Raw genomic sequence first — 20710 nt, 5'->3', positions numbered from 1 at the left:
CCGCGAGATGCCGCGACGAGCCCGCTCGCCATCAAAACGCTCTTGAAACTTAGTGCTCGGATGGGGCTCTTTGCGTTGTGTGACTTCCGGTTCGTGGGCGTCTCCACAAAATCCGTCCCGAGTTCACCGTCTTTGCACCGAGATGTCTTTTCGAGCGTGAAACAGATTCTAGACAAAATGCACAATGATTTCCGGCGCCGGAAGTTGTTTTGGTCGGCGGTGCATGACGGCGCGAAAAAATTTCGGGGGTTGGCTGAAGCACCATAAGCTCCCCCCCCCCCCTGGCTACGGCCCTGATACACGTATAATATTACATCAGCATCAGACGACAAAAAAGAAACAGGAATAAAATGCAGTGACAGTCATCACAAAGGTATAAGAGCGAAAGCTATACACAATAAGTTTCCTTAATAATAATTAGGAATGAATGCCAAGCTGAATTTCGGTGAACACACTGTAACGCTTATAACGTATACACACTTATAATCGAAATATTATACAAAGCACACATTTTTAACCTCAGATAACACAAAGTAACAAACAGCAAGATTTAACAGAAATAATACACAAAATAAAGTAGTACCCAGGCAGATAACAGTAATCCTGAAAACACTGTTGTGAGCACTCCGCCACTGACATGCTTCCAATTATGGCGAAATGCCCCTAGGGCTGAGAGTGTTACCACATTAACAGATGGTGTTTTCTATTTTTGAGGCAAAGTCCTGTAATGAATTCGCATTAGTAACCAACGGATCTAAACAATTCCATTCTCTCACAGCACATGGAAAAAGAGTGCTTGAAAGTGCCATTGTGGTAAGAGTACTCTTTCAATGTTTGTGAATGTTTGTGCCGGGTTAAGCGGGATTCTGATGGACGGATATAGAATGATGCGTCAATTTTGTAATAGTTATAAAGTACCTGAAAAGTACATTTCAGGCACGCTTGTTTTGCTCTAATCGCCAGTGTGTGGAGGCCAGAGCTTGTTAACATATTTGTGGGAGAATCAGTGCGCTTATATTTGTTGCAGATGAATCTTGCAACCTTCCTCTGTACATTTTCTAGTTTTTAATGTTAGTAACTGTATAAGAAAACCATACTGTTTTAGCGTATTCTAATACCGGTCTAACATACTTTGTGTAAGCTAAAAGGTTGGTAGATTGAGGGGCCAGCCGGAGGTATCTGCGAAGATAAAATAGCTTGCGCAAAGCAACTCAAGTAATATTAGAAATGTCCGCATCCCATCGGAGGTTCCAAGCAATCGTGACACCTAAATATTTTTTCGCTCCCTTTTCGAAGGCTTAGTGTATTTAATGCTGTAATCATATTCGATAGCTTCTTTCTTTTTGTTATCATCATACATACCGTTTTTTTTTGGTTAATCCACATTTACCATGTGACGCAGCAGTTGGAGAGATGGCTTCAGGAATCAGTTATTGCACGGTGATATGAATTACTGTTAATTTCTTTGTAAATAATGCAGTCGTCAGCGAAGAGCCTAATGTTGCAAGAGATATTGTCCGTGATATCATCAATAAACATAAGAAATAAGAAAGGCCCAAGAACGGAGCCTAGATGTACTACGGACGTGACAGGCAGGGTTTCTAATGGTACTTGCTCAAACAGGACATATTGAGAATGATCAGTTAAAAAGTCTTCAAGCCAATGTGCTAATAATCCACCTCCGATTATATTTCGGAGCTTTCTTATGTTCTGTTATGACATACAGAATCAAAGGCTTTGCAAAAGTATAGTAGCATAATATCTGTTTGCGCGCAGTTGTTAACAGAGCGAGCTAAATCACGAACAACCTCTGTTAGTTGCGTTATAGTTGATAATCTGCTACGGAACCCACGCTGGCTAGATGACATAATGTCGTTCGTCTCAAAGATACCGATTAGGTGTTTTAAGAATATATCTTACAATATTTTGCACGACGTGCTGGTCAAGGATATTGGTCTGAAGTTTGAAGGGTCATCGCTGTTTTCTGCTTTGGGGATTGGTGTTATGTTAGCTTTTTTCCAATCGTCTGGAAGTTTTGATACGGCAAGAGATTTGCGGAAAACCAAACCAAGTTATTTGCCGCACCATTCTGCATACTGTCTAAGAAAAGGATTTGGGACGTCGTCTGGTCTCGAAGATTTTTTGGGTCTAGTTCAAGCAAAAGACTAAATATTCCTTCATCATTTACATCTATTCGGTTGCTCCCCGTAGTATCGGGGGGCATAAGCAGTGGGATTTTTCCGTTATCTTTTCTGAAGACAGAGCGGAAAAACTTGTATGTACTAGACTTCGCCCTTTTCTGTTCTAATGTTCGTTCAGAACTGCCTGTTTTCCTTGTACTTATGCTTATACTTATAGACGACTGCGTGATTTCTGAGGCAATTTTTTGTTTCACAGTTTAATATATGCTCCATAAGCTTCCAGATGGTACAATTTAAATTAATGGGCCCACATTGAGGTGGTAAACAGGGATCACCAGACAGAAGAATGTTATTACTTTGGCAACACGCCAGTCATAATGAAGATTTTATTTTATGCTATTGCAATTCTGAATAACTATTACGGCTACCAGAAATTTCTGTTACAATAGTGCGGCAGAACCGATATGATGATGACTGTGAACGATGAAATGTTAAGCAATGAATTGATATGGAGACGCAACCCATTGCCACCGTCTAAACGAGTTATGTACGAAACGTGTACTGCAGCCGTATTCCTCTTTCCCACTTCCCGGAGAACATTCGGCGCCATCTAGTGCCACCCCCCATAAAGCCTGTATGTGTCCTTCGAAACTCATGACGTTCTGGTGCCTACTAACACTGAGAAATGCGTTCTGGACCCGCTGCGCCATCAATTGGCATTACCGAGAATATCAGGCCTGGCCTCCGAGACCAAAAGCGTGGCGCGCAGGTGTCTGCGAATGCTGAGGATTGTTCTTTAGGTTGTCGAACACTCAGTGGTACATACTCAGTGACCTGCGTTGGTGAGAGGTGCATTCAGGAGTGGCGCGTACCCAGTGCAATCATGACATTGCTCGCAACAGTGTTGGCGTTAAAGGCGTTCATGAATATGCGCTACAGCTCTAGTGCATTTGGGGCGCAGCCTGCTAATGCACGGGGTTGCTGTCTTTGAGGAACACTTGTTAGTTGGGTTCGATTACTCTCAGCACCACAAAAACTTAAGGAATCTTTTTTGTCAGGTGAAGCAGGAAACATAGTAGAGCGGTACATTCCCAGTGGCGCATACCTAGTTACCCAAGTCGATGTGAACCATCTTTATTGGGAAGTGGCCCACACCACCTGGCACATATCGAATGATCCATGTTGAAATCATAGATGTTAATTGGTGATCAGCACGGGCAGAGTGGCGCGCACACAGTACTCGAAGCCGGCGTGAGAGTTTTTTTAAGCGTGAAATACTATTACTTCCAGTTGTCAGCAACCTTCAAGAGACCTTGAGCCAAAATTCAGAGCCATTATCCGAGCACTCAAACCAGAATAGAACAAGAATGGGGCGAGAACGAAACGAGAAGATCCTGGGCAACGTTGCGAGTGCAAAACAAAATCATCCAGGCAACCAGTGAAAGCATTAATAAAATGTGGTCTGTAGGCTCCACCTCTTTGTACAGGACCGCATTAGATGCGCTGGTTACTGACCAAACGAGTTACAGAAACATATAGCTTCTGATCTCATCCTAATGTTTGTTATACCACTATAGCAGTTACTTCTAGTACGCTGATGTTTAATTTGTCCTTTCCAATAGCGACCTTCAAAAGGCAGATACAGTGCACCATACACTTGATTGTCATTTTTTTCGTGCTGAGACAGATTTGCTTGTTCAACGCCAGCGGTCAGTGAGTACCTAGGCGCGGGATTTGCGCCGTCACGTTCGAGAGATGGCGCCGCGCCGCGTGACCATACCGTGTTGTGACTTCGGGGTGGAGGACGCAGGACGGACTCTTTCCACAGACGAAGAAGAAACGAAAAACTTTATGCAATATTGTTACGAAGAGTTGCGAAGAAATGGTTTATTTACAGGAGATGGACGATGATCGTAGCGGGATCGTAGCATAGCCCAGCCTCTCCAACTCCTCGTTCTCTTCGTCTTCTCTCTTCTTGACCGCGCCTTTCGCATCCGTTACTTTTCCCCGCCAGCAGACGAAGCCCGTGGGGTGAGTCAGGATGGACAAGCAGGGTAAAAAGGCTTCAGGCGAGCAATATGAGTCAGCTGAGTTCTGCTTGATCGCCGACCATTGCACAGGAGGCGAGCTATGACGTAAGTGAATTCGCTCAGGCGGTCCACAACTACAAATGGGCCTGAATATTGTGACAAGAACTTTTGGCACAATCCACGCTTGCCTTGCGTTGTCCAAAGAAGGACCAAGTCACCTTTTTCCAATGACACTTGTATGTGACGGTCGTCGTATCGCTCTTTCGAGCGACTTTGCGAGGCCAGAGTACGAAGACGAGCTGTTCGAAGGGCTTCTTCGCCGAGGCACAATGTCTTCGATACAGAATCGTCACTCTGCAGTACGAAGGGTAAGAAAGTGTCCAAAGGGCTTCGCGGTAACCTTGCCTACAGGAGATGAAAATTGGCTATAGTTCGTGGTTTCGTGTTTGGCCGTGTTGTATGCGTAAGTGATGAAGGCAGCATGTTATCCCAGTTCTTATGATTGGAGAAGACGTACATGGCAAGCATGTTGGTCAGCGTTCTGTTCGTTCTTTCAACGAGGCCGTTGGTCTGTTGATGATACGGCGTGGAATGACGGAGCTGTGAAGTGCACAAACGAAATAACTCTTCAATGGCATCAGCAGTGAACTGGCGACCACGGTCGCTGATGATGACACGTGGTGTGCCATGACGAAGGACCACGGAACGCAGCAGGAAGACCGCCACGCAAGCAGCGGTGGAAGACGGTATGGCTGCAGTTTCTGCATAACGTGTAAGATTATCTACGCAGACAATTATCCAACGCTTCTTGTTGTTAGATAACGGGAATGGACCCAAAAGGTCAATGCCTATTTGCTCGAATGGCGTACTGGGCGGTGTCAACGGCCGAAGGGGACTCGGGGCTGCGGTGGTCGGTCACTTGTGACGTTGGCACGTTTCACAACTAGCGACGTAGCGCCTGGTTGTTTCGTGCTTTTTGGACCAGTAAAAGCGCTCCTGCGTGCGGTGCAGCGTTCGTACGAAGCCGAAATGGCCCGATGTCACATCGTCATGCGTGGGGCGTAGGACGTCGGAGCGGAGACTCTCGAGGACCACAAGCAGAAAACGCCCTCCATGTCCGGAGTAATTAGTTTTGTAGAGCAATTTATCACGGACAGTAAAGTGACCGCTGCCTTCAGAAGTACGGGGATCGAGGGTAAGTCTGCCAAGGGTAAGTCTGAAAGTCTGCCGCGTCAGGGAACGTATAAGTAACAGCAGCGAGACAGTCGTCAAAATTCTTAGCATCACAGTCGGTAGTCGCATGAGGAATCCGAGAGAGGCAGTCTGCGTCAGCGTGACCACGGCCACTCTTGTACGATACCACAAAGTCTTCTTCCTGGAGGCGCAGCGCCAAACCTGCGAGGCGACCAGAAGGATCACGCAAACCGACCAGCCAGCATAAAGAATGATGGTCAGTGATAACCTTGAATGGTCTACCGTAAAGATAACACCGAAACTTTTGTATGGCGAAAACGGCTGCCAGGCATTCATGTTCCGTTACGGTATAATTTCATTCAGATTTGCTCAGGCGACGGCTGGCATAAGCGACATGTTCTGCACCACTGTGACGTTGTGCAAGCACCGCTCCTATCCCGATTCCACTAGCATCAGTGTGAACTTCAGTCGGGCAATATGGATCGAAGTGACGCAAAAGAGGTACTGACGTTACTATAAACTTCAGTTGAGAGAATGATGCGTCACTCTCTGGTGTCCAATTAAAGGATGCATTTTGTCGCAAAATACTTGTCAATGGGTAAACCATGTCGGCAAACCGGGGAACAAAACCACGAAAATACGAACATAGGCCAATGAATGAGCCGAGTTCTCGTGCTGACTGCGGTGGTTTGAAGGAGCTCACCACTTTAATCTTACGAGGATCGGGTCTGACGCCATCCTTGTCGACTAAGTGTCCCAGGACCAGTGTTTGATGTTCGCCGAACCGACACTTCTTTTAGTTTAGAAGCAGTCCAGCTTTCTCAATGCAGTCTAGAACGAGGCTGAGGCGTTCGTGATGTTCTTCAAACGTGCGGCCAATGATTACAACATCATCGAGGTGACACATACATATCTCCCACTTTAGACCACGTAGTACTGTGTCCATGAATCTTTCAAAGGTGGCAGGAGCATTGCTAAGGCCAAAAGGCATAAAATTAAATTCCATAAGGCCATCTGGAGTCACGAAAGCAGTCTTTGCCTTGTCGGTAGGGTCCATAGGTACTTGCCAATACCTCGATCGCAAATCAAGTGTTGAGAAGTAAGAAGCAGCGTGTAAGCAATCAATGGCGTCATCGATTCGCGGTAGTGGATAGACATCCTTCTTCGTCACTGCGTTTAGATGTCTGTAATCAACGCAGAATCTCCAGGAGCCACCTTTTTTTCGGACCAGGATTACTGGAGCTGCCCATGGACTAGACGACTCTTGAACGACACCTTGGTTCATCATCTCCTTGGCTTGCTCTGCAATAACTGCGCTCGGACGATCACACTCGGTAGGACTTCTGGTGGATGGGGTGTGCTGAGCCGGTATCTATTCTGTGACGAGCGCGGGACGACGGTAAATGAAGGGATGCATCTCCATGCGTGAAGTCGCATGCAGCCTCATGCCTGGCAAGCACCTGTACTAGTGCTTGCCGTTCCGATGTACCGAGAGCATTGCTGATCATGCTAAGCATTAGCTGTTCAGAATGGCGATTATCGCAAGGAGAGAAAGTTGTAGAGACGTCTGTAGTTAGTGCCGCTATTGAACTACATGCGGCTTTATCGAAGAGAGCGATTTTCATACCGCGAGGAAGGACAACCGGCGTGGCGGAACAGTTCAGCGACCACAATGGGGCGACTCCTTTCGTCATGCACACGACAGAGCAGGGAACAAGTATATGTTTTTTAGCACAGCTTATGCGGAGAGGCCTAACTACAAGGTCAACACCATCAGCATCAACAGTAATTGCCGAAACACGAAAGGGCATCAGGCACCACGATGGTGCAATCACTTCATCAAGAACACTGAATGTGTCTGTGTCCCTGTCTTTACCACCCGAGCTTTGTTCGGAATGTGCTGATATAAATAACTTTTTTCAATGATAATTTGCCACAACCACAGTCCACGGAAGCGCCGCACTGTTCAAAAAAATCTATACCAAGAATAACATCGTGCGAACAACGAGAAAGAACAAGGAATTCCGACGCAAACACTTTCCCAGCCAACAAAACACTCACAGCACAAACACCAAGGGGATGAAGCCACTCGCCGCCTACTCCACGAAAGGTAATACCGTCGTTCCAAGAAAACATAACTTTGTGGCCTAGACGGTTTTTGAAAGCGAGGTTCATCACAGACACAGTCGCCCCAGTATCAACTAACGCCATGGTCGGTATTACGTCAATCGAGACATTCACTTTGTTTTTGTACATCACAACAGGCAGAGGTGTTTCTTGCAAAGACCGTCCGGCGACACACCTCCATTGGCCGCGGATGCTAGTTTCCCGGCGGCGGTGAGAAAGAACGGCGACGAGGGGACGGAGAGCGACGGGGACGGCTATTTGGTGGCGTCACACTCCGCTCAGATGCTGAATCGCTGCGTCTGGTCTCGTGTGAGAAGTGATCCCTTGGAAGCAAATCGGTCGTCCGCAAGTCATATGAAGTACGGGTCCTGGGTTGTGAGCACATCAGTGGTGTCCTACGTGATTGACGGGCTTGGCGACAATACCGAGCTATATGGCCTGTGGAACCGCAGTTGTAGCGCACGGGAGGGTCGCGGTTCACAGCGTCTTCCTCAAAACGAATGGTAGACGGCTGCGGGCGGCGAGGAAGTTTGTTGTCATGTGGATAACGTGCTTCTGCTGCTTGCTGAAATGCGTTATATCTTTGATAAGTCGCGTCGTGGCAGTAGGGTTGGTGCTGTTCTTGTCGCGGCCTGACAGAAGTCGCAGAGACTCGGGGGTAAAAACGCGGCTGCTCTCGTTGTGGCCGAGCGACATAAGTAGGGCCTCTGTCGTAGGGACGTGGCTGCTGTCGGGGCGCGAGTTCATAATCCTCAGTGCCCCTTGCCGCAGCATACGGGGAGAAGGATGCCACGTTTGGCTCAAAATCTGGTGGTAAGCGGAAGCTATGAGTGCCTGGATTTGTCACTTGCGCGTGCAGGCTGAGTTCTTCCCGAACTATTTGTCGGATCGTTGATGCAACGTCAAGGGGCTGGTGGCTGTCCACGCTTGCAACTGTCGTCACATTGGCTAGCCTGCCAAACTTCGGTGCCCCTCGTCTTTAGTTGCTCGAAAGTGCGACAGTGCCAAATGATTTCAGCGACGGAAGCCAGGTTGTCTTTGCGATGAGGAAACATCCTTGGCAATTCCTTTTAGGATGTGCCCGACTTTGTCTTCCTCGAACATTCCAGAGCCCATCATCCTGCTCAGTTTTATTACTGCTTCAATGTAGGTCGTGCAGGTTTCGCCTGGCACTTCCGCACGTTGCAGTAGCGTATGTTCTGCCCTTTTCTTTTTCGTCGCGGAGTCGCCGAATCTCTCTTTCATTTCCGAAACAAATATTCCCCATGCTGTGAACGTTTCCTCGTGGTTGTCGAACCACAACAACGCAGTATCCGTTAGAAAGAACACGCCGTTCGAAAGCTGAGAAGCGCTGTTCCACTTGTTGGCGGCACACACCAGGTGATAATGGATGAGCCATTCCTCGACGTCTTCGTCCAATCTTCCGGCGAAGGGACGCGCATCTCTCAGTTGCAGAACAGAACTTGTCGGGGCAGCAGTTGGAAAGGGCTGTTGTTCGTCTGCGTCATGGGACATATTCAGCTCCGGTGGATTCGGTGAGAGTCCAGCAAGGCGACGGCTCCGTCGAAGAACTTGTGGTTCAGCCTCCGTCTTCGGGTGTCAATTACCCAGCACCTCCACCACAACTGTTACGCAGAGTTGCGAAGAAATGGTTTTATTTACAGGAGATGGACGATGATCCCAGCGTGATCGGAGCGCAGCCCGGCCTCTCCAACTCCTCGTTCTCTTCGTCTCCGCTCTTCTTGTCCGCGCCTTTCGCATCCGTTACAATATTTACCGATAGTGGATGATAGCGTAGAGGCAGCAGTAAGAGCGTATCAGACCGACTGGGCGGCTGGAAGCGACTGTCTATTCTCACAATGGGCCGGTTCTCCCTTAAATCCCTTCGGCAACCCCTCGTCGGCAAGAACCAGTTCGGGCGAGTTCTCGGCAGGAACTGGGCGGGGCATGGTGACGTCGCCCGCATCGAATTCTTGATTCGTCGCGGAGATGGCTGGGCGCCGCAGAGATTAGATGGCTGGGCGCTTCTCGAAGTCGCCTCCCATGTCGAATTCCTGATTCGTCGCGGAGAAGTGGGAGCTTCCGTCACCTCGGTGTAGCCAGGTCGTGCATGTAGTATGGCAGCTCCCGTCGCCTCGTCGTTGCCACCTGGTGCTTGTAGTATAGCACAACAACCAGCAGCGTCCGGCTCGCCTCGGATGGTTGCGAGTAAGTGTCGTAATTACTCCAACCAATCTGCTTTGAAGCTGTCGAAATGCTTCGGCAGAGAGGCGGTATTTTCGAAGAAGCGCGGCTTTTACCTTTCCATAGTTTTCGTAGTCTTCTTTAGACAAGCGTGCGAGAACTTCCGCCGCCTCTCCTGGGACAACTGAAAGATGTTTCTGAGACGAACGGTGGTCGCCCAGCCCTATCTTCTCACACGTAGGTTCGAAATTCACCACAAAAAGGGCTATATCACCGCCTATCCTATACGGTAGCATCAGGTCCTGTATTCTCACTTTAGGCGTGTCGTCTCCACCAGAAAGGGGACTTGAACACGCCGAGCTGATTCCAGTTTACTCTATTTCCAGTTATCTCATTTTAAGAGGATAATCTCGCTCTTCGCGCCTTTCTTTCTCCTCGTCGCGCCTTTTCCTCTCCTCTGCCTCCTCGCGCCTTTTCTGCTCTTCTGCCTCGTCGCGCCTATTCATTTCTTCTGCCTCGTCGCGCATTTCTTTCTCGCTTCTCCTCTCAAGAATTTATCCACAAACTTCTTCGACTTCCTCCTCAGTTGCCTCTTGTGCCCTCATAACGTCCAGAATTGCTTTCTTTCGCCTTGCCGCGGCAACCGAAATGCCCATCTCCTGACAAACATCAAGAAGCTCCTGTATTCTGACCTTCGCCATCGCGATCTGACGGCTCGTCTCCGGTTTCGCTCTGAATTGGCTTTGCTTCCGTAGCCGGAAATCTATGCAAGGCCTGAAGCGAACTAACACAAAACCACTACAACCCTTTCAGAATACTTGAGCAATGATACTTAGCATTTACGTTTGTGTCAAAGGTCTGGTGATGCGAAAGGCAGACGTCGGGCACTCACCCCCTCCAATGTAGCTGACGCCGGTGGTCCTCGTGGCTGTCGATCGGTGTAGCGGGCGTTATCTGGCTTCGAATTCCCCAGCTTGCCATCCACTGTTGTGACTTCGGGGTGGAGGACGAATGACGGACTCTTTCCGCAGACGAAGAAGAAAGGAAAAACGTTATACAATATTTCCAGATAGTGGATGATAGCGTGCAGGTAGCAGTAAGAGCGCATCAGACCGACTGTGCGGCTGGAAGCGACTCTTCTCACCATGGGCCGCTTCTCCCTTAAATCCCTTCGGCAACCCCTCGTCGGCAGGAACCAGTTTGGGCGAGTTCCCGTCGGCGGGAACCAGGCTGGGCAGGGTGATGACGTCGCCCTAGTCAAATTCTTGATTCGTCGCGGAGAAATGGGCGCTTACGTCGCCTCGTGGTAACCACGTGGTACATGTAGTATGGCAACTCCCGTCACCTAGTGGTTGCCACCTGGGCAGCGTCCGGCGCGCCGCGGATGGTTGTGAGTAATCATTTTAATTAATCTAACCAATCTGCTTTGCCGGAAGCCCCCATTTAAAGCTTATATTTACTCTCGATTACGGAAGAGCCAGTATTTTTTAACAGCGGCACCTACTTAATACCTCATCTGTAGTGAAGAATGTCGACGTTAATTAAGTTCGTTGATGAGCGACACGCCACGTATGTACACGTTGTCACACGCTCAGTGAGCCGAGTTGGTCAGGTGGTTGGTTTTCAACCCGGGTACCTTATCACAACCAACCCATTTGACCACTCGCTACCCAGTGACACAGGTAGGTGGAAAATGGTTACATACATACATACATACATACATACATACATACATACATACATACATACATACATACATACATACATACATACATACATACATACATGCATACATACATACATACATACGTACATACGTACATACATACACACATACATACAATCAAATCTTTATTTCCACCATGTACATTACAGATGGAGGACAACGGAAAGAAAGCTGCCAGTGGGCGGCTTGACGAGCCCGCAGCCCCACGTAATGAGCGGCGTTTGGGCATCAGCAATGAAAAACAGTCAATAAAAAAATGTAAACACTTGATCAGTGCAGAACAAAAGTAAAACACGATGATTCGAAAACATTGAAACGAATAAATAAATAAATTAATTAATTAATTACCTGCCAGGATAAGTAAATCAGTTTTCTTCTTCTGCAAACATAGATCTAAGTTTAGCAGTGGAACAAATAAATAAGTCAAAATGAGAGAGATTGATAATAGTTTAACAGTGATGGCAAAGAATAACATAGACGTTCCAAGCCAGAGTTCAAGCGGGGTGCAACAACGTTCCAATATTCTCCATGTCTGGTAGCATAATAGTGCTCATTTCTTTCTAATTGTGCCAGTTTACCTAGGTTGGGTATGTTATATCTCGCTTCATATTTAAATCTAGTACTTAAACGATAGTGGTATAATTTATGAGCCGTCATATTATGCGCTCTATGGAAACAACCTGCAGTTGCATTAAAATCAGCATTGTACACTAGCCGTAGGTATCGTTTCTGCATAACGTAAATTTTTTGTAGGTTCGAAAATGTAGTTGTACCCCAGACAGGTTGGCAGTAGTTAACATGTGAATAGAAAAGAAAATTATAAATAAGTATTTTAAAATTTGTAGGAAGAATGTATCTGAGACGACCAATTATTCCAGTTACTCGAGCAAGGTTCGTTACTAGCGAGTTCACATAGGATTCCCAAGACATGTGTGCAGTAAATGTCACACCGAGGCATTTAAAATGGTCAACAATATCTACAGGATGAGAGTTTAAAATATTATCGGCTTGAGGAGTGACTGGCTTATTTTTGGCCCGAATGATCACTGCTTTTGTTTTATTTTCGTTATTCTTCATAGAGTTATGGGAGGACCAATGTTGTAGCTGAACTATAGTATCATTATAATTAGAGATAAGGTGATCGACGTTACTACCAGAAAAAAATATGGCAACGTCATCTGTATTTGTAATAAATTTCGCATTCTGATTAATATTAACAATATCAGTTATATATAGGTTAAATAGCAAGGGCCCCAATATGCTGCCTTGTGGGGCACCACAATGCTGTGGAAGAACTTGTGATCGTGAGTCATTGATTTGGACAACTTGTCGCCGATGTGATAAATATGACCGCAGTAAATGTAACCCGCACCCACGTATACCATAAATATACAACTTATCCAGCAAAACTTCATTATTCACCAAGTTAAAAGCCTTGGAGAAGTCGACAAATAAGCCTATCACTATTTTCCTGCTTTCAAACAGTGTTAAAATATATTCCTTTTGGTGAAGCAAGGCTAGTTCTGTTGACGTGTTCTTCCGGAACCCAAATTGGTGAGGTGTTAATACATTAGAGCTTTCAGCGAAGTTCAAGACCCTACAGTGAATTATTTTCTCGAGAGCCTCTGAAAAAATTGGCAAGACAGATACCGGTCGGTAGTTACCCAAGTCATTTCGATTCCCCTTTTTAGAGAGCACTACTACTTTGGCGATTTGCATTTTTATTGGAAATATTGATATAGTCAGACAGGTATTAAATATATTCGCAAGGACTGGGGCAATTACGTCTACGACATATTTCACAGGTTTTATTTGAATTTCGTCAATATCTATACTGCTGCTGTTGTTGAAATTTGTGATTACTGAAATCACTTCGTGTACTGTGACTGGCTGCAGAAATAAAGATTTATCATTCCTCATGTTCACATATTGACATGCGTCTGGGGAACTACCCGATGTACTCACGTTTCTAAAGAAAGCATTGAAAGCTTCAGCCAGATCCGCCCCATGCAAATCATTACCCTTAATGATAAGTTTGGATATGCAGTTACGACCACTACCGCGACATGGTAGTGTATTTAATTTGTCCCAAAGTAGTTCGCTCGGCACATTCGTGACATCCATGAAAGAGGAGAAGTACTCTTTACGTGCAATGCGCAATTTCTTGGTTAGCTTGTTCCCATATTGTTTGAAAATGGTCAAGTCATCAGGATTACGAGTGTTGAGAAATTGTCTGTAGAGCCTCTCTTTTGTTTTCATTTGTTGATAGACGTCGCGTGTTACCCATGATAACACGCGTACGTACATACATACATACATACATACATACATACACACACACACACATACATACATACATACATACATACATACATACATACATACATACATACATACATACATACATACATACATACATACATACATACATACATACATACATACATACATACATACACTGACGGGAAAACGGTAAGATCGGAACATTCACAGAAAAAAACGTAATAGACAGATACATAGATATGGTGCGTTGTGTGAAAGCAAGCGCATTAAAAGCCAATATGAGGACATGAAGTAGTGTCCCCTCGCGTGAAAACAGATATGAAAGCTCTATTGAAATGAACTTTACAGTCCGACTACCGGATTCAGTCTCTGCTGGTATTTTGGAGAATGACAATAGGAATGAACACGTGATTTTGTTAACCGCCAGTACATTTCAATGTTTATTTGTAACATGCACCACAAATCATGTGCAATATATTTGTGGGGTGTAGAGCTTAAGAGTAGTCGGTATTCCTGAATATATTTTTTTATTCTTGAACTAGGATTCCGAAACACAGATTCCAATGCAATTTCGTTAAAGCAGTTTCTTACACACGGTGCATTTTATGGCATTTTATGGATATAGCTGGAACAAACTTATTGATCAAATGAGATTGCTAATTCTTCAAAAGCCTCCGCTTTTCCTTAATTGAACGCTGGGAAAGCAAGTCTAGACAGCGCAAAACACAATTAGTTAGCACAGAATTTATGCACCAAAGTTGCACTTGTTGAAAGACCTTATTAATATCTTTCTGGCCTCACCTTTGTTACATAGGGAAACGACTTCACAAGCGATAATCTTGTTACGGGAACGAAGTATTAAGACTTGGAGACTATTTACAGAGTATATTTACAAAGGATAACTGCAGCGCTGGCCAGTTCAGCCAACAACTCGAGAGCCAGAGACCGTTCGTCCCCTTCGTCGGGGCGCCCGCATGCATCGTCCACAAGAAACACGCAATATGCATGTATCAATATCATCATGAAATAGGCCATTCAAATTATTTATGTCAGAAAAGATATCAGGGATGTTACTTAGGATTTAATCAAAAATATTTGTATTGCAACAGGATTGATGCGCTGAGTATACAAAACAATTGTTCAGTCATAACACCAAATTCACTGCAGCTTAAATCTGTCGATCTTTGTCTCTGTATAAGCAAAGAAAAATATTGTAAGCGTACGTCGCTACTAATAGAAGTTAAAAGGTTTTTATCAGCCGTAATACCTTCCCAAAAACCATTGCTTTTCAGGCCGGACAACTTGCACTTCCTGGGTTCCTAAAGAAGCACTTGGAAACGTACCCGACTGTTGCGAATATGTTCTACTTACTTTATGTGGAATCCCTGCTTACAACGCTTACGAAGTTGAGAAATTTTTGTGCGATGCTCTTCGAAGGCAACCATAAAAAATAGGGATGAAGTCAAATGACTATTCCTGTTCTTCTTCGGAATCAACGAGTGTTCCTTTTGTGAAGCTGGAGACCAGTTGTTCACTAAAAAAAACACCGATCGCGATAGCAAATTAGTAGACAGCAATACGAAATAAGGATAGCAGTTTTATTGGCCGCATAAACTTGGAAAGATTCGCTTAATAAATGGATCAACAAGGTAAGTATCTGCACGCGCAATTAAACATGCACACATCTATCTCACTCCATGACCGCGACACTCGGTGTCAGAACGCTGGTGCGAGCAAGCGCGGCAGGAGCATCGAGCGAAGAGGCCTTCGTACGGTCTATCGCTTCCCCGCAAGAGCGGCGGGAACACATCGCGCAAAAAGACATGAGCCATCTGGTGATCACTTTAGAGATACTCCCTCCCCGCTTTCCGTGATATTGGCGGCGAGGAGTTACGGAGTCGCCATCTATCGGAAGCGCCTCGCTGGCGTAGTATGAGGGATCACGCGGCGCGCTCCTCATAGGTTTTGCTGTGAGCGCTCACTGAAAGCACCACGCGCGAGCTCTCCCGGACATTTCTGTAAGTACTTTCGAAACGAGAGAAGTTTTTTACTGTCTAAATAATAATCTTTGGCAAACTGAAAGCAGACAATCGTTTACAGACGCTATCTCCTTACCGAATACGTACAGTGAACGCCACTGCGCGCGGTCGCCGCGATGGAGTCTACCGAACCGGCTTCTCGCGTGAAAGGTAGGTAAACGCTGAGAGCAAACTATGTGAAATACGTTCTTATAGTGTTTGTATAACTAAATGGAGCGTAATAGAACGAAGCCTCAATGCAGCGATCGCGCAGAGTCGCAGCGACCGACTGCGCGTCTGCATGCTTGTCCGCGCACTGTTTCGCTTTCTCCGCGCGCGCGCGTTTTCGCACCGTGTCATGAGCTTTAGGCCGCAGAATATGAGCATTTTACAGTATACAAACAACCATTGTTGCGTGGGCGCTAACAGAGCTGTTGAAAAATAATTTCATTGTAGAGACTTCGACGCCTACGGGGACTGTGATGTGCCGTCGCGACGATTCAATCTTTTTTTTTTCTTCTAAAGTCTTTGACCTTTCAATATTATTTCTCGAGTTGCGTCGCACTGTATGTTTATCGGTGTTCTCAGCGTGCAATTTCCCGCTGCTCCTTTTTTGTAATCCAGTGCATTAATTCATAACACAAACATGACCATATGCCATGCTTTTCTTTAAATGTGCTTCTTACTGCTGTCTTTCCACTCCACTGAACTTGCCAGTATCTATAGCATCGACAAGTTCATAGACCAAATCGTCATGACATTAGTCGGGCAGCGGACTCCGGCGAGCGTCTCAGTGCGCGTTTTCAGAACATCGCAGACCGGGCGCCGTAGCAGAAATCTTCCTCGCGTCTGTGCTTGCTGCACACCCGAGTTCTAGCCCATGACTGTTTGCCGGTTTTATCTTTCGCGAGCCAAGCTTCACGCAGCTTCTTGTCCTGCGGCTACGTGTGAATAAGGCTGACACCGGCTTCCGTTACGTGCGTCCGGCCCTGGGGCACCGAGCAGTAGCCTACCATGTTGCGCGCCTTCAAACGCAGCCACTAACTATTGTGGTGCTTTCAAGGGTTGTAAAGGAGACATTCGAAGCGGGAAAATTTCGCCACTAAATGAGGACCGTAGCGTACGAGGGAACTTAAACTCGTTTTCAGCTCGCTTCGGCGCTCCCTAAGCAGCCGACGCGGCCGCTATGTCCATGTGATCCCTCCTAGCACGTCACGCCGACGGTGGCGCCAGCTTTTCCAGTGGTGGAGCTCGAGGCCAATATGGCGTGCGAGACTGGCCCGATCGCACGTGCCCGATCGTCAGTTCCCGTTGAGCCCAGTTGCGAATCGCGCAGTTGGTGTCGGAGCACGACGCTGCCCACCCTTGCCCCCTCCCCTCCTCTCACCGCCTCTCTGCGCGCGCCGCGTTTAGCTGCGATCCGGCCGCCATCGTCCACTCACCCTCGCCCGCTTTCACTCGCACAAATAGCATGCGGCGCGCGATGACATTTTTTTTTCTCCCTTGGACTTTATACTGAACCTCAAGGTGACGGTAACGGCAGAAATGCGCCTGGCGTGTTCATATATTTCTTATCGCAATAATAAGCTAGCGTTGCACTGTTTAAAATGTGGGTGCTAAGTTCTACCTCTTCTAACAGGCCATTTTTTCAGTGACGAGGTGCGTAGCCTCGAACCAGCGCGCCGCGCAGCTCTGCTTCTCGCACTGCTTTGTACGGATCCCGTTTTCCCCCAACGGCATCTTGAAAAGGTAGCGGTTTAATTGCGAATTAGTCCGATTATAACGTGTGCTGTCTGGGATTTGTGCGATATCAGATGACTCAAGGTCGACGGGCTACCACTCTGCTGCATTCGGCTGCAAAAATAACGTTCGGAACCAAGTGTGAAGTGCATCTTCAACCGGGGCGACTTCGTGAGCACCGCCGCAGCGATAGTGGAGAAGCGTCCGCTTTATATTGCCAGCATAAACAGAATGGACTTGATGCCGTCGCGTGTATGTTCTGCAGGTTTTGCTCCCAGTGACCGCTCGGCGACGAACTCTGAACTCGGCACGTACGATCAAACCGGGATATGAAAGAAAGGTGCTTATTCGAGTCGGTCAAGTATTGCGAATGAAGTTAACTATTTCTTCGCGCACGTACATTAAACTTATTCTGTTCAAACGTGTTCAAAGATTATCGTGCTTGGCAGCCAATGATCTGGCGAAAGTTCACCGAGGACGTATTAGGAAAACACACTGTGCCGACTAATAAATGAAGGTGTGTACTTTTCCTTTGTGTAACGAAAGCCATGCCTACTATGTGCCGGCCGGCATTCACATGGGCTCTCCCGTGCTTCAGACTATCGCCGGCAAGATGTCACCGCCGCTCACCGCGCGCGGTATTACTGCAGAAAATACAGTTGCTGTTGCAAACAGAGGCTGTTAGTTTTTGTAACTCTCTCGGGCAGGCAAGGTACCCTTGTACGCACAGGCACCATTCGAGACCTAAGAGTGCGCATAATCTTGCAACGCCTCGCGTGCGTCTGGTTGTTGGTGCATAATCACGGCCACTATTATAAGCTCATTTTATCCGTGTTAACAGCCCTTTCGATCGAGTTATTTTACAGTTCCGTATATTGTAATGCTTGATGCCCGGGTACCAGATAAACAACCTTAAAAACTAGTACCGCGAAAATTATAGGCGCACGAAAGCTAGCAAAACGTGCTTCCTCGGAGCTTCGCAGTTACCTGGTAGGGATTTAAGCTTGTACGGCGCACCGCATGACACATGGAGGCACTTCTGAATGTTGTCGCCTGAGTGATAAATTAATAGAGTTCCAGGCTAGAAACACAGTAATAACACTTTACATGTATACAATACGCATAGACAATGTTCGTACTTGACTCGCCTCCTATTTCTATGATGGGCAGAGCTGCCGGAGCACCTCTAGGGCCGCCGCCGTTCTTAAAGGCTATATCGAAGCTAAGCGCTTAGTGACAACACGCCAAAAACTTTCCCAATCCAAGCAACTTGTTGACACCTCTCGGGAAAGCGCGAAAACTTGCCACTCGTCGTCAACAGCCCGCTCGCAGTGCACCTTCCAGCGAGGTGCCACATACCAGCATGGCGGCGGACGATAGACAACGCTGTGATCGCAAAGTAACGGCGCCCTCAATAAAACGCTCTATAGCAACGCATCTATTTGCACTTTAAGGCTTCATTTACAGGGGCGACTAGACAGTGGTCGTGCGACCAAGTTGGTCGCAAAGCGACTTGTGGCGAATGGTCGTAAATGGTTCCTTTTCTCGAAAAGCAACTATTGTGGAAGAGTCGCTCACTTCTCGATATTTCAGTTGCGCGCAAGACTAATAAACGAATCATCGGCACGCCGGAAGTTATGTTAGCATGTGTTTTCATCCGGCTTCCTCCTGCGCCGCATAAAATACCAAATTCAGGCCACCATGGAAGACTACAGGAATGTAATTGGTGTCTTGTCTCGCAATGCTGGGGCGCAGCAGTTCCAGCAGCGTGTGGAATGTACGCCGTAGCATTTGCAGGAAGCTAAACAGCAGCAAAAGAAAGCACGAAAATTATTCACTGATTCGCACGCAACGTAAACTAGAAATTGTAACTTTCTCTCGATATCAGTCGTCGTGATTCGCGCGGAATTCGGCAATAGGCGGCTTGCGTGGCTGCCCACTTATCGCGAACGGTGGCACGGGCGCACCCACTAGCGTCGTTTTTTTCTTCGGAGGCTTCCGCGCTGCCACAGCGGACACCACGCATGACGGAGCATATCATCACAATAAGGACGTCTTGCTCTTGGCTCGAATGAAAATCCATGGCTGCTGCCTGAACGCGAAGCCAGCGAAGTGAGCTCGAACTGCGTAGATCACTATAGTTCTCGCTGAGCACGATAATCTCCAGGATTGCGACTTCCAGGTCCCCCTCGCCCCGTCTTGGCGGTGAGAGCATCGGTCGCCTTCAGTCGCTTTTTGGTCGCCAGTCGCAAATTGTCGCGCGACCTCCTCAAGTCGTCGGTGTTATTCAACCTCAAGGCTGTTTCACGTGCAGCAACTGGGACGATGAGAATCGGTGCCGTTGAATGGGTCACAATTCGATTCTTTTAAGGGCCTATTTCGCATGACTGCTACTTTAACAGCACGACTGGTACGACGCCCAGCGTTGCTTGCTGGCAGTTTCTGTGGCACAAGCCGCATAATTCTTTTAATATAAGGAATAAAACATGTGCATTATAATATTATTCAACTGTCTTTATTAGCATTAAATATTACGTCTTTTGTAATTTAAAAACGCTTTGAAGTTTACATTTCGTTAGGAGTGCACAACGACCGTTTCTGAAGTTCGGTGCCAGGCCCCCGTAAATAGTTGTTTGCAGCTGCTTGTTGGCTGTGTGTTATCTCGTGTGCCTTCTATGTCCGTGTCGTTCTGCCTCCGCTACAACAACCTACAAGATGACCTCTCAACAAGTTCATACAGCTACCCTCACCGCATATGCAATAGTAAGAATGCGGCTGCAGCGAAGTCGTCTTGTCAGCCAAACGAGACCCTCACGCTACCCGTGTTCAGCGCCAGTTTCTGGAGAAATGATGTGTGTATATCGCTCGTAATTTCGTATAAGCGGTTCCTGCTCCTATCCATATTCTTGCACCAAACGCAACAACAAGCACCCACCCCAAAACACACGTCTGCCCCTAAATGAAGCCGCAAAGGATCTGTGTGCGATTACTGAACGTGGAATGGAAATTGTGTTGCGACATTCAACCTTTGCGCAAGCCTGGTCCATCCATCGCGATGCGCGTGCTGTGAATATGTATGGAAGTCCTGTTTAATTATTTCTAAAGGCATAAAAGCTGACACATCAAACTTTTTGAGCAGCTACCGTCACGTGTGTAGTAACCTGTACGTGGCATCGTAGCATTCTGAAAGGCACGCCTTTCATCCAGTTTGTTGTCCTGTGTCTGGCACTGTTAGTATACAGTGAGCCTCTAACATGGAGACCACAT

At 46.9% G+C, this 20710-nt stretch overlaps 1 protein-coding gene across 2 annotated transcripts in view; it reads left to right on the top strand.

Annotated features, from left to right (window-relative positions):
• LOC142588989 (uncharacterized) overlaps positions 1–15170 on the top strand; it is a 289540-nt gene extending 274370 nt beyond the window's left edge. Inside the window, exon 6 of one of the 2 annotated variants that reach the window (XM_075700785.1) lies at positions 14978–15170. In XM_075700785.1, the coding sequence (XP_075556900.1) occupies positions 14978–15132 (155 nt within the window). In that variant the 3' untranslated portion in view covers positions 15133–15170. The remainder of the gene's footprint in view (positions 1–14977) is intronic. The other variant, XM_075700784.1, reaches the window with a different exon arrangement.
• The last annotated feature ends 5540 nt before the right edge of the window (positions 15171–20710 follow it).

The sequence above is a fragment of the Dermacentor variabilis genome, chromosome 7, assembly GCF_050947875.1.
Source record: "Dermacentor variabilis isolate Ectoservices chromosome 7, ASM5094787v1, whole genome shotgun sequence".
Taxonomy (NCBI): domain Eukaryota; kingdom Metazoa; phylum Arthropoda; class Arachnida; order Ixodida; family Ixodidae; genus Dermacentor; species Dermacentor variabilis.
Note: the sequence above shows the minus strand (reverse complement) of the source record. Positions and strands in the feature narration are given on the sequence as shown.